The sequence below is a fragment of the Chiloscyllium plagiosum genome, unplaced genomic scaffold, assembly GCF_037043375.1.
Source record: "Chiloscyllium plagiosum isolate Xiang-an unplaced genomic scaffold, Cpla_swu_hap1 HiC_scaffold_23, whole genome shotgun sequence".
Lineage (NCBI taxonomy): Eukaryota > Metazoa > Chordata > Chondrichthyes > Orectolobiformes > Hemiscylliidae > Chiloscyllium > Chiloscyllium plagiosum.
In genome coordinates, this window is record NW_028270161.1 from 61,424,386 (window position 1) to 61,438,721 (window position 14,336).

The window sequence follows — 14,336 nt, forward strand, 5'->3', positions numbered from 1 at the left end:
CTTTTTTGTCCTGGACTTTGTACAGTAAAAACTTCTAGTTAATAACTAATTTCATTACAAGATTTCATATCTTTTAAAAAAGTTTACAATGGTTCAACAAAGCCAGGAATGAACACTCATAACTTTTTCTCCCTCAACCCTAACAATCTCAGAAGGATGCACTCTATTAGAGTTTTATTTCCATCAAGGAGAACTCCTGTACTTTACAGGATCTGAGGGTACCATCTTTAGCTCAAGGGCCAAAAACAAGGTTTACCACAGCTCTCAGGAACTCATTGATTCCACTGTGTTCCTGGTAATGTCGGACGTATGAGACTTCTGAGTCCTTTAGTGGATTCTGGCTCAGCAACATTCCAACTCTCTTTAATCACCACTATTGTGGACAGTCCAGCTTGCACTTGGCCCTCATCACTTTATTTTTCCATGACTCCAAAATCAGAAAATAACTTTGATAGAATTGTTACAATGCAGAGGCAGCCATCTCCTCACGTTTGCACCAGCTCTTTGAGTACCGTAATGCTATTTGTCAATCCTTTTCCTGAAACCAAATACATTAAATAATCATCCAATACCCTCTTGAACATCTCAACTGAACTCAGTGTTTTCAGGCATTGCATTCCAAACCCAAACCTTTCATTGTATGATGATGTTTTATCACATATCTTTATTTTGCAAATCACTTCAAATTTGTGCCCTCTTGTTCTAGGTTCTTTTATAAGCAGGAACAATTTCTCTAATCTATTTTCATAACGTGTTCGATATTCTCAAACCTTTTCTGCATGCCTTCTTTCCTGGTATTCAACCTCTTCCTAAAGTGTGGTTTCCAACTGAGATCTAACTAGTGTTTTATACAGGTGTAGCTTATGGTCTTCTTAAGGATCTGTACGCTTTACTAACAAGTCTGTCCTACCAATTATTCATGCACAAATACATTCAAGTTACTCTTTTCTAGCATCTCCTTTAAGAATAGTACGTGTTTATATTGTTTGCATGTCATTTTGACTGAAATGCATCACTACACACCACTCCATACAAAACTATTCTGCCACCTATTCACCCACTCCACTAGCTGGTCTATGTACTTCTGAAGCTCAACGTTGTCTCTCTCAGTTCACAATACTTCCATATTTTGTATCATTCACGAACTCTGAAATTATCTCCTGCACACCAAGGTCTAGCTTATAAAGATATAGCACAAAAGGGTCCCAATACTGTCCCCCTTCCTCTAACACTAATATAATCCTTCTTTCAGCCTGAAAAAATGCTGATTAATTACTGTTTTGTATCCATATATCTACTACTTTTATTTTGTGAACTGCAACTTTTCTCAATCTGTTCTGCAGTGCGGTTTCTGACATATTTTGGAAGTCTATGTACAATACATCAATGCATTGACCTCTTCAAAGAACTCCAACAAATTAGTTAAACAAGTTTCCCTTAAGAACACCATGGTGTGCTCTCTAATTAAGCCACATACATCCCAAGTCGTCGTTTCTAGAAGTTCTCTACAACTCAAATTACAGTACGTTGAGCAGCATCTTCAGAATTTGTGTTGTGAACTTGAAATGTTAACTCTGTTTTCTCTCCCCAGATGCTGCCATACCTGTTGAGATTCTGCAGCAATTTCTCATTTTGTTTTATTTCACCAAAACTGACTGGTCTTTAACTTCTGAGCCTATCCTTACAACTTTTCAATAGTTTACAGTTCGCTAGTCCTCTGGTACCACCTTCAAGTGCAAGGAAGACACATAATGGCCACATCATTGCAATCTCTACTCACTTCCTTTAATATCCCAGGTTGCATCTTATCTGAATAAAAGCAAAACATTGCAGATGTTGGTAATTGGAAATAAACCAAGAGAATGGTGGAGAAACTCAGCAGGCCTCGCAGCATCTTGGAGATAGAAACAGAGTTAATGTTTGAGTCTGGTATGACTCATACATCAACTCTGCTCCTCAGATACTGCTAGACCTTCTGAGCTCCAGCATTCTCATGTTCTGCACTTATCTAGGCCAGCCACTTTGTCAACTCTAAATACCAATAGCTTGTAACATTTGTTGCCTTGGAAAAAAATGCAAAATATTAATATCTCAGCTGTGCCAGTTCACAAGTAAATTTCCTTTTTGGTCCCTAATCATCCCTACCTTGGTTTCCGATAGCCCTTTGTTACTGGTCCAACCTGAAATGCATCCCAGACAAAAATGTAAACAATTGTCTGATTCCCAAACTATCCTTTGATCTGGAAAATATATTAAGACCTTCCCATTTACCAGTTGCTTTCCAATCTTTCACTATATTTCTACTCACTTCAGTCTTAAATGGCTGACCACTGTGCCTCCAGCTTTTGCATATTTGAATATGTAAAGCACCCTTTCAGCATCTATGCTGCCAAGCATTTCTAAATAACTTGAAATTTCACCTTTCAAGCTCTAGTGAATAGAAGCCAGTCTGCTTAATCGCTCTAAGACAATGGGTCACAAAGGGAGTTTAATGTGCAGAAAAATTCACTATTAAAATCACATTCTGATGCTCTTTTATTGTTCAGAAATAAGCAAACCATACTTGAAACAACAAACATTTGTTAGTCCAATATTCCTGAGTATTATAAACTTGATGCTTACAAAGTGGCACAGATCACCAAGTTACATTTTGTACCAGGTAGTTTGCAATTAAAAATCTACTTACAGCAGGTTTTGTCAAATATTAAGTGCAAGTTAAGAGATACTTTATCAAATGCATCTCTCTTTAAATGAGCTATGATTTATTCAAATGAGAATTCCTATTAGCAGTGTTTGGTATTTCTAAAATACATAAATATTTACATTTGCATATTTATAGCATCAGTTGCTTTTAAAGAGAAGATTTGTTCTATTTTGGGGTGTGTGTGGTGGGGGAGGTGAGCGCAGCTGCTGCTGTTACATCATCAGAGTAATAGCTTGAATGAAAATGTTTAGGTACCAATCGAGTTAAGACAAACGCTGTGTCAGCAGACCACTACAGAAAACCAGTAATTAAAAAAGACCAGCTTTGGGACAGGAAAGCTTTACATCACTCAAACCATATCCCATGTCTAATGAAAACAGTGAGTTTAATCACCTTTTATCCCTGTCCCATATCCATTGGATTGGTTCCCTAACTATATCAAGGACTGCAGGAATTACAATTTGTACAATTGTGAGATACCACTGCCCTAAAAGCATACTATAATTTGAATTATTAGCTTCCTTTATTCTGCAAAAGCACACTGCTGGTCAAAGTAGTTGTAATTAGAGCTTTGATATGCCACTGCATGGGCATAACGCCACTGAATTACAGATGGACCCTGGTTTTCTGTTGTACTAAATAAAAATCAAAAAAGCATCAGCCATTGGATCAGTTTTCTGCACTGTCCTGTAGTGAGCAGATTCAAGCTGTGTGACTGGACGAGAAATCAAAGGTTTCATGCACAAAAAAACAAGCCACAATATAGTACTACAAGCAAAAGTGTGTGAAAGGAAATAGATAGAGAGAAATATGCCTTCAGATGGTAATAGGTTTCTTTGAAGGTAGCACCATGACAGATTGTTTCAGGAATCATCACTGTTCGATTTGGCTGCTTCATCTGGAAGAAGAGAATGTGACAAGCTTTGTCAGGATCAGAAAACAAAATAATTCCAACCAAATAGCGTTAAAATTACTGTCAACCCTAGAAATAGTATGTAAAATAAAACGAAGAACTGCAGACACTGGAGACCTGAAACAAAAGGAAAACAAATTGCCAGAGAAATTCAGAAGGCTCTGAAGGAGGATCATCTGCCTCAATTTATTTTTAAAATTATTATTCATTCATGGGGTGGGGTGTCACTGGCTAGGTCAGCATTGGGCATTTAGGGATGGACAATCAGAGGGTAGTTAACCACATTGCCGTAGGTCTGGAGTCACATGCAGGCCAAACCATTGAAGGACCACATAGTACCTTTCCTAAAGGGCACTAGTGAACCTGATGGGTTTTTCATGGTCACCATTAAACTCCTAATTCCAGATTTTCATGTTAATGAATTCAAATTCCACCATCTCCCATGGTAGGATTCAAACCCAGGTCTCTGGATTAATGGTCTATTGATAACATTACTTGGCCATTGCCTAGGTAAAGTGTTAACTCTGCTTTCTCTCAACAGATGCTGTCAGAGACCTGCTGAGTTTCTTCAGCAATTTCTCTTTTTGTTTGTTAGAAATTCTGTACGTTACTGAACAGATCTCATCATTTACAGTTTCCCAATGCGTGTGTCCTTCAAATATTAGTAACACTACATCTTGGCTGAGAAAAGCAGGCAACTATATAGCACCTTTAATATTGTAAACCATCCCAAGGTGCTTCATAGTTTCTGTTTCAAAATGTTGCTATGTGGCAATTCAAAGGTTTGGTCAAACAGTTTAGCTTTTTTCAAGAACATTTCTGGAAGAAGTGGTGAGCTTGAGGAAGGGAATTTCCTAAAAGCTAGTGCCAAGGCCACTCCACCAAATTTGTCCAATGTTAACCTTTGAGACACAGAACATGTTTTTCATGTTTTCGGGCTTCCCAGTCCTGGCTATTGCTAGGAGACGATAAGCAAAGTGAATCAGGAAGCCTTGTTACCACGCAGAACTACAGTAAAACCCCTTTCTCATTATGAACTGAAACATGCCCTCTAAATGTGTTTTCTGTTCAATGCACTTCAGTGTTTTCAAATGGTCCTGACATTGATACATTCAATTCCCTCCATTCACTGCTAAAGTTCATCCTTGACAACTACCAAACTCCACTGTCCAATATTTGTCAGAACCAACTCTGACAAATAGCCACTGTTCCCCTATGCACCAGCATCTGCCATAATAAGAAGCCCCTGACATTAAGCTAGGAGAGTCCTACTTTGCAGGGTGATGTTTGCATCTTTTGGGGTTTGACAAGAGGAGCATTGTCAATAGGATTCAGGGTAGGAGTTACTTGTTTAGACAAAGTTTCAGGATACAGCTCCCACTGTCAACCCAGGACCTGTACTGGTAATTAACACAGTGGGAAAACCATAAATGCATTACCCAGTTCAGTTCAGAGCAGCAAGCTTGAGTTCAAGATGTTGGTTAGTGTGGAAGACATTGAAAGGGGTCCCCAGGCATCAATCCAACAGAAGTTTCAACTTCCCAATTAAATACAGCACACATACACAGATTGAAGCTTCATCAGGATTCTCAGAATGTCTCTGGCATTAAAACTGAAGTAACTACACAGTTGAAACAAGGTCAGCACCATGTGAACTTTCTCTGCTACAAGTGGGAAAATCGGATTCTGGATTAGAGGTGCTGGAAAAGCACAGCAGTTCAGGCAGCATCCGAGGAGCAGTAAAATTGACGTTTCGGGCAAAAGCACTTCATCAGGAATACAGCCAATTTACCATGTGGGAAAATCAGACAACTACATTTTTATCAGAATGCTAATGTTCTGATTTTTTAAAATTAGATCAGTAACTTCGAAGTTTAAAATTAATGATCAATGGTAATATATCTGATTGATATAATTATAGCCCAGCTCTCTCAGAGTATTACACTGCACTAATATAAAGATGACACTGTTAACACGTAGTTAATCATATTGTTAAGCTTGTTAATGTTCATACTTAAGGTTTAGAAGATCAAAAATGGTGGGTATTAATTGTCTGAATACAGACATATATAGAGGGGCCCTTGTGGTACTGTAGGAATGTCTCTATCTGAACCAGGAGCTTGGTTTGAAGTCCCAGAGGTTAACATTTCTGAACAGGTTGATTCAAAAATATCCATATACATGGGGAGCTCCTGTAACATTGTAGGTGAAGAGAGCTATATGAGCGAGTGGTCAATAAACTCTTATCTACAAAGGAAGGTGTCTTGGTTTTCTGCCTCACCAACTTGTTTGGATCCTGACTGACATACATATCTCAGGAAAATGTACAACTGGTCAAATGCTTAATACAGTTGGTTCTGCTATACTTATGTTTCGTCAATGCAAATGGCTTTAACATGATAGAAGAATTTAGACCATTATTTGTAGAACACACACTTTCCTTACTGGCTATAATGCGACTCTGGCCCTATTTAGTTTAAATGGCGCGGCCAGTGCGCAATTTTTTTTATAACACAAGATTGCACGAGAATGAAACTATTGTGTTATATCAGAACCAACTGTACTGAAAACTTGCCTTCTCTCTCTTTTCTGTCTTGACTTTCTTCAGCTGCAGACTGGTCACCTCGGAAGAAAATCCTGGCACTGCTCAGTGAGAAATACAGCAGTTCAAACTCCTGAATAGAAAGAAACCAATACATTAATAACAGAAAAACCAACAAAATATTCTCTTTTCCCATTAATGGGTCAAGCCAGTGCAGTCAAAGAACAGTTTTCTTATTAAAAGGCTTCCTCACTCAGACAACAAAGATTAATGGAACTCCAGAATTAATTGATCCATCAATATTAAGTATTTTTTGTATGATTAGATTACTTACAGTGTGGAAACAGGCCCTTCGGCCCAACAAGTCCACACCGACCCGCCGAAGCGTAACCCACCCAAACCCATTCTCCTACATTTACCCCTTCACCTAACACTACGGGCAATTTAGCATGGCCAATTCACCTAACCCCTGCACATTTTTTTATTGGATTGTGGGAGGAAACCGGAGCACCCGGAGGAAACCCACGCAGACACGGGGAGAATGTGCAAACTCCACACAGAGAGTCGCCTGAGGCGGGAATTGAACCCGGGTCTCTGGCGCTGTGAAGCAGCAGTGCTAACCACTGTGCTACCGTGCCGCCCATAATCAAGGTGTTTAGAAAATACCAGTAAAAGGACTGTTCCCATTCAGCAGATACGGTCAAAAGTCAGCTAGTTAAACCAATTTCAAATTCTGCTCTCACCAGCTTATTATTTGGATTTTTAATTAATCCATAAACCGGATTTAGTAATTCTACCTGTTCTGCTAGTGTGCTAAGTTTGGCTTAGTTGCTATCGCAGTTGAAGATATCAGGAGATTGAGAGTTCCAACTCACATACAAGCACAGAGACATTATAAAGCAACCTGCTCAGATGGGTCTGAACCCAGAACCTCTGGCCAACAGTGGGGGACATTCTCACTGCACCTCAAGAGCCCCTTACATACATGAATATAACCTTGGGCAGGTAGTTCAGAGCAATGTTTAAGCAGCATCTGGGTGAGAACTTCAAATGTCAGGGCACAGTAAGCTATGGACCAGGTGTAGGTAAATGGAATCAATATAGTTTGGTGTTTGTTGGTCAGCAAAGATATGGTGGGCCAAAGGGTGTTTCTCTGTTTTATAACTTTATGACTCTAGCAACACCAAGATGGCGCTAATGCTTAGATGAGACCTTAAAACAAGGCCTTGTGTGTCTGTCCAGCTGGATGCAAAGGAATTTTATATAAACAACTGCAGCTTCTTACATTTAAACAACATTCATTTATTTGCTGTTTTAGAATCCTGTAATCCAATAAATTTAACACTAATTAATCCATTCTGGAAGTCCTGAAGACAAGTACCTACAACAAATTCTTCTAATTTAATAACAATGGCTTTTTACTACCAAAAAGGTAGTAAAAGTTCATTTATCTTTTTACAATGGTAGCAAGCAAGGCTGGATTACACTAATAGTATGTTTTTGATCAAACGTCCAGCAACAATGACCACATGCATGCCTGAATACAAACCATAAACATGTTGAGATTGGAACACATAGTCACCTCAAGTTGGCCTCAGTTGTTGCTGTAGTACATGTCAAAGTGAGGCTACAGAACAGAATATCAGACCATTTACTTCAACAGGAAACAGAACTGTACCTGTAAATAGATGTCCAATCTTTTCTGGGTTAAATTCATTGTTTGCATGAGTTTTTCATCCTGATTGGTTGATTGGACATTTTGCTGTTTGACAACTGCATTCTTTTCTTTAAGATATTTTTCTCTCACTGACTGAAACCAGTGTAACGAGTCAAATTCCTGATACTGATCCAACAGTTTCAGAATATAGGCTACACCTGCAATAATTGAAGAACCATCAGTAAGACACACACAAAATAAAGCCAGAAAGAATGCCAATGGGAAATGTGTGACTTTTAATTAGGAGATAGTTCAAGTACAAGTTACACACGACATTCCAACAGCAGCAGAAAATAAGGGAATTGAAAAAAGGGCTCCTTGGATGATGGATAATAGAGACAAATTAAGAAAAGCCCAAGAGGAGGAGGATTTACATTGTTTGCAACTAAATTCTTAAGTGAGATCCCGATCAAATACAACAGGTTGAAAGGAGAGGTGAGAAGGAAGATAAAGGAGGTAAGGAGTGAGTATAATATAAGCAGTCAAAACAGAAAACTTAGAGAGACGCAACACAGACTTGTAGCACAATTCTAAAGAGTGTTCAAAGTCAGAGAGGCAGGGTGGGCATGTGCAACAATCCTTGCTAGCGTCAGGACACAGAGAGAATGGTTAACAAGACATATGGCATTTTGGTCATTATAAATAAAAGTTTGAATACAAAGGCTGGGAAGTTATGCAGAACATTTCTCAAACAGTGATTGAATCACTATTGCAGTAGCGTGTCCAGTTTTGACAACCACCTTTTAGGAAGGATGTGAGGGTTCTTGGCAGGGTGCAGAGAAGATTTATGAGAGCAGTTGCAGGATGAGGGCTTTTATTGACTGATGTAAAGTTGGAGAAGTTTGGCTTGAAAAGCAAAGGAGATTGAACAGATAGAGGTGTTTAAGATTGTGATAGGTTTTGGGTAAGTTAGACATGGAAAAAGTCTTCCCGTTACTAAAAGGACAAAGACTAGTCGACACAGATTTAATGTTTTTGGGTCGGGTATGTGGGGGTGTGAGCAAGAACCTTTGCTGTGTAGCAAGTGGTAATGGGCTGGGACTCCTGTCCATGAGAGTGGTGATGCAAGTGTAAATAATCAATGATTGCCAAAGGAAAGAAACCTGCAGGACAAGGTGGTCAAGTGAGGAAAGAGGCCTGACTGGGTTGCTCCATGGAGAGCCAGCATGGACTCCATCACCATATGGCCCGTAGAGCCCACCATTTAGACTGTAAATGATTCTACGACAATGGAAGAGAACAATCAGTTTGTTGCTTCACAGATTGAAACATTTAGAATTTGTACATCAGAATTCTGAACTCAACTGTTCTAGCAGGGCAAGATCCTGGGAGATTGGGGTAGAGATAGAGAGAATTCTGACAAACTCACTGATTTTGGGTGCCTTTATATTCAATAGCACAACCAGTCAGAGTAGATCTATAGAGTGTCCCTCACTCAGCCTGACTGAAACACAATCTTTTGCCTGATTCCTGTCACTGCTTGATTGACTATTTCTTCAAATACCTATTTCAAAATCCCTGATTGCATTTATGATGTGTATTATTTGGAAAGGGAGGAGAAAGAGAACAAGAGGATAAAACACCCCCCTCCCCTCCCTACAATGAGATTAGTTACAGCGCACGAGGCCCATGCCATCCCCTTTCCCTGGGAGAAAGTGAGGACTGCAGATGCTGGAGACCAGAGTTGAAAAATGTGGTGCTGGAAAAACACAGCAGGCCAGGCAGCATCCGAGGAGCAGGAGAATCGACGTTTCGGGCATAAGTCCTTCTTCAGCCCCTTTCCCTGCTCTAGTCCTGTACAGCAAATAATTTCCCTTCAGGTAATTGTCCAATTGTATTTTGAAAATCCTGACTGTATATGGCTCTACCACATGGTCAGGCAAGGCAATGCATTCCAAATCCTTAAAAGAGTGTTCATCCTCAGCTTGCCATTATTTCTTTTGTAAATCACATTAAGTGAGTGTGGTCTAGTTCAAAATCCTTCATCTAATTCAGCGCTGACTGCTCACCATTTTGAACAATCCTACCAAATTTCCTCTCAAACTTTTAAGCAGGACAGCCCAATGTCTTCAACCCATCCACATAGCTGAAGTCTTTCATTCCATTCTTGTAAAATCCTTTAGCAGCATCTCAAACAGCTTAAGTAGCAAAGGATTCAGCTGCAAAACAAATCCATTTAAATCCTTCAGGTTGATACATTAACACGCGCTGCCAATTTGAAGATAAATCTGGGCAGTGCTAGAAAAGTGAAGCTCTACACTCAGGTTGGAGTAAATGCCAAGATGGCATTTTATTTGGAACACAATTTCCTGTGGTTAAAGAGGTGAATTAAGCTCAAGCAAATCTTCCATTCAATTACCTGCTCAGCTCTCATCCACCATGTGAAATCTATTAGACAGCCTAGTGATATTATTGCTGGACTGTTAATCCTGAGACTCAGGTAATGTCCTGGGTGTCCAGATCCTAATCCCACAATGGGAGATGGTAGAATTTGAATTCAATAAAAATCTGGAGTTAAGAGTCTAATGGTGACCTTGAAACCATTGTAGATTGTTGGGAAAAACACATCTCGTTCACAAATATCCTTCAGAGAAGGAAATTGCCATCCTTACCTGGTCTTGCCTACATGTGGCTGACTCTTAACTGCCCTCTGGACAATAAATGCCGGCTTAGCTAGTGATGCCCTCATTTCATGAATGAATAAAAGAAACTAGAATTCATTGAAACTGATGTCAGGCTACACTCTGCTCCTGCGCTCTGAGCTATTCTTCATTTGTTGATGATTTATCTTAACCACTGGCACAACATTTCACAAATGAGCACAGGAAACTCCTGATAATTCTGATACATTTCAACTAACCCATTGCAAAGCCATCATCAGTGAAGGCAGCTCCAACTTTATTCTTCTTATTCAACTTCTCCTTACAACTTATTGAATGGTCAACAAAGTTCAATGTCTGAAAGAAACCAGTCACAATGATTAATAACATGAAAAAATGTCAAAATTAATAGACTGTAACAGATAGTTAATTGGCTACAATTAGAAAACTTTTAGGTTGGCTTGGTCTTCATACAGGTAAATTTAAAGATTAATCAAGTAATTCAGCAATTTTTGGTACAAAATAGATGTACATATATCTTTTGGTAACTATCATTATAAATTCCTGAATCCACACTTGCAATGGTAACTGACTGTATACATGTCACAATTCATCTGCATTCATTCCATTTTTCCATTAGCTCCTCATATCCCTTAAGTTTGTGAGACACTAAATATCTATCAAATATATTCAATTATGGAACATCTGTAGTGGAGAATTTCAAAAATTTACAAGCATTTGAATGAAGAAATTTCTCATCTCAGTCCAAAACTACTAACCCTTTGTCCTCTGGATTTCTCTGCCATGGAAATAACTTCTCTCATTCTGTCAAGCTCCTTCTGGACCTTACATGTTTGAATAGATCACTCATTCTCCTATACTCCAGGAATTATGGATCCAATTTACATTGTCTCTTATAGTGAGGATCATCTCTTCACAGGAACCAAACTAGTGAACCTTCTGTGAGACCTCCTCCATTTGTAAATGTACCCTTCCATGGATAGAGACCAAACTGCACACAATATTTTCCTGACAATTAATGTCAGGTTAACTGGAACAGAGTTTCCTTGTTTTCTCATTTTTTCTATCTTTGAATAGCAGTGTACATTTGGCAACTTCCAATTTGCATGGCTGTTCTGGAATCTATAGAATTTTGGAAATTCATAGATAGCACATCCGTTATCTCTTTTAGGACACAGACTGAAGTACATCAGATCTTGAGGATGTGTCAGGTTTGGTCCCAAATTTTTCCCAATACATTTTCTGTTTTAATTACCCTAATATGCTCACTTATGAGTTCCTTGGTGACTCTCCATTTCTGGTATTAACTTGTCTTTATTTGTAATCAGTGATACAACTGGTGCTCAATGTGTCAGCCATTTTCTCATTCTTGGCGCTAATTTCTCCTACCGTTGCCTCAATAAAAGCTTTCATTTTAGCTGCTTTTTTTTAATGTAACATCAAAACTAAAACTGTTTTTATATTCCTAGTCAGGTTATGGACAGATTCTATTTTTATTTCCACTCATCAATTTTCCAATTGTCCATTAATAGTTTCTATAGCATTCCCAAGCCTTAAACTTACTCTACTAATCTTTGCAACGTTTTCATCTTTTTTCCAGTCTAAAGCATTCTGAACTGCCCTGGGAAGCTAAGAATGGAATTTCATGGTCATGATTTTGTTTTTTGATGGAATGCATCTTATTTGAACCCTATCCTCTTAATCGGTTTATTCTGAAATTTATTCTCTGTCATGATTCGATGTAAAGGGTATCAACTAGTATATCAGGGGATCCATAAGTAATAAAGTAGTAGACAGACATACTGACCAGTGGTGGCACAATGATGTAGAAGTTTCGTAGGTGCATATTCTTAGAATTGCGGAATTCAGGAGAAAAAACCTCCACCAGCATCTTGAAGTATTCAGTCCCCTCAGCAGAGTTTCGAGTGAGATCAGTAAGGACAGAATCTAGCTGTCTAACATTTAAGAACAAACACAGCTAAAATAAAATCTCACTGCAAACACCATAACGTATTTAGAATCATAGAGTCATACAGCACAGAAACTTTGGTCCAATTCATCCATGCAACCAGGTTTCCAAAAACAAACTAGTGCCATTTGCCTGCTTTTGGCCCATATGCCTTTAAACCTTTCTTTATCCATGTACCTGTTTTAACTGTACCTTCACCTATCTCTGGCAGTTCATTCCATATATATGTACTATCGTCTGTGAGAAAAAGTTGCCCCTAGGGTATCTTTTATATTTTTCCTCTCTAACCCTAAACCAATGCCCTCTAGTTCTGCAATTCCTCACCCCAGGGAAATGTGGAATTGTCTATCTACCCCATCCATGCCCCTCATGATTTTATAAACCTCTAAGGTCTCTTCTCAGCCTCTGATGCTCCAAAGAAAACAGTCCAAGCCTATTCAGCCTCCTCCTATAGCCTAAATCCTCCAACCCTGGCAATATCCTTTTCTGAACCCTTTCAAGTTTCACAATATCCTTCATATAGCAAGGAGACCAGAACTGCACACAATAATCCAAAAGCGGCCTAACCAATGTCCTGTACAGCCGCAACAATACCTCCCAAGTCCTTCACTTAATGCTGTGACCAATAAAGGCAAGGATATCAAATGCCGCCTTCAATATCTCATCTACCTGCGATGCCACTTTCAAGGAACTATGAACCTGCATTCCAAGGAACATTCCCCAGGACCTTACCATTAAGTGTACAGGCCCAGCCTTTCAAAAATGCAGCACTTCACATTTATCTAAATTAAACTCCATCTGCCACTTCTCAGCCCATTGGCCCATCTGATCAAGATCCCGTTGTAATCTGAGGTAACATTCTTCGCTGTCCACTTACACCTCCAATTTTGGTCTCATCTGCAAAATTACCAACTAAACCCCCTTTGCTAACATCCAAATCATTTACATAAATGACGAAAAGCAGTGGACCCAGCACCGATCCTGTGGCACACCACTGGTCACAGACCTCTCACTTGAAAAACAACCCTCCATCATCACCACCTTCTATCTTCGAGCTGGTTCTGTATCCAAATGGCTAGTTCTCTTTGTATTCCATGTGATCTAACCTTGCTAACCAGTCTGCTATGAGGAACCTTGTCAAAGCCTTACTGAAGTCCATATAGATTACGTCCACTGTTCTTCCCTCATCAATCCTCTTTGTTATTTCTTTTAGCAAATCTGGGCTGACTTTCCTTAATTAATACACATCAGTACATGTGACTGAACTGCTTTTCTCTTACCACTTCATTACCAATTGAAAACAAGAAAGGTGTTTTGTAAACATGGAGAAATCTGGTATGAATGTGGTTTGGGTTTTTTTTAAATCCAGTTATAAATCCTTAATCAAAATCAGCTCTGGTCCTTTCAAATCGTAAATGGTATATTCTCGTTGTGACCCCTGCCCACAGGTTTCCTTAAGTGTGTGCTGCAACCTGCAGTAAGACTGGTGAGTCTGACATATTGGGGTCTCTGGCTTTGAGGTAGCAACTTCAACATACTGTTTCCCGGCCAATATCTCTGTCTTGGGCCTGCAGCAATGCTCCAGCAAGACTTAGTGCAAGCTGAAAGAATAGCATCTCATTTTCTGCTTCAGGACCCAATACAATTGAGTTCAATAATTTTAGGGCTTGGACACCTTCTTCTACATCCTTTACCCACTCTCTCACCCTAGCCCTGTCATGACATCCGAGAACGGGAGAATCGACGTTTTGAATACTTGAAACATCGATTCTCCTGCGCCTAGGATGCTGCCTGACCGGCTGTGCTTTTCCAGTGCCACACTCTTCAACTCTGATCTCCAGCATCTGCAGTGCTCACTTTCTCCCTGCTT

The 14,336-nt window shown here is 39.3% G+C and overlaps 1 protein-coding gene across 1 annotated transcript in view; it reads right to left on the reverse strand.

Moving 5' to 3' along the window:
* Nucleotides 1-2,517: 2,517 nt before the first annotated feature.
* Nucleotides 2,518-14,336, reverse strand: part of washc4 (WASH complex subunit 4) — a 133,676-nt gene continuing 121,857 nt past the window's right edge. The window contains exons 29-33 of the mRNA XM_043713263.2: nt 12,305-12,452; nt 10,737-10,833; nt 7,838-8,034; nt 6,193-6,292; nt 2,518-3,602 (exon numbers count right to left, since the gene is read on the reverse strand). Coding sequence (XP_043569198.1) covers nt 3,568-3,602; nt 6,193-6,292; nt 7,838-8,034; nt 10,737-10,833; nt 12,305-12,452 — 577 coding nt within the window. The 3' untranslated portion in view covers nt 2,518-3,567. The remainder of the gene's footprint in view (nt 3,603-6,192; nt 6,293-7,837; nt 8,035-10,736; nt 10,834-12,304; nt 12,453-14,336) is intronic.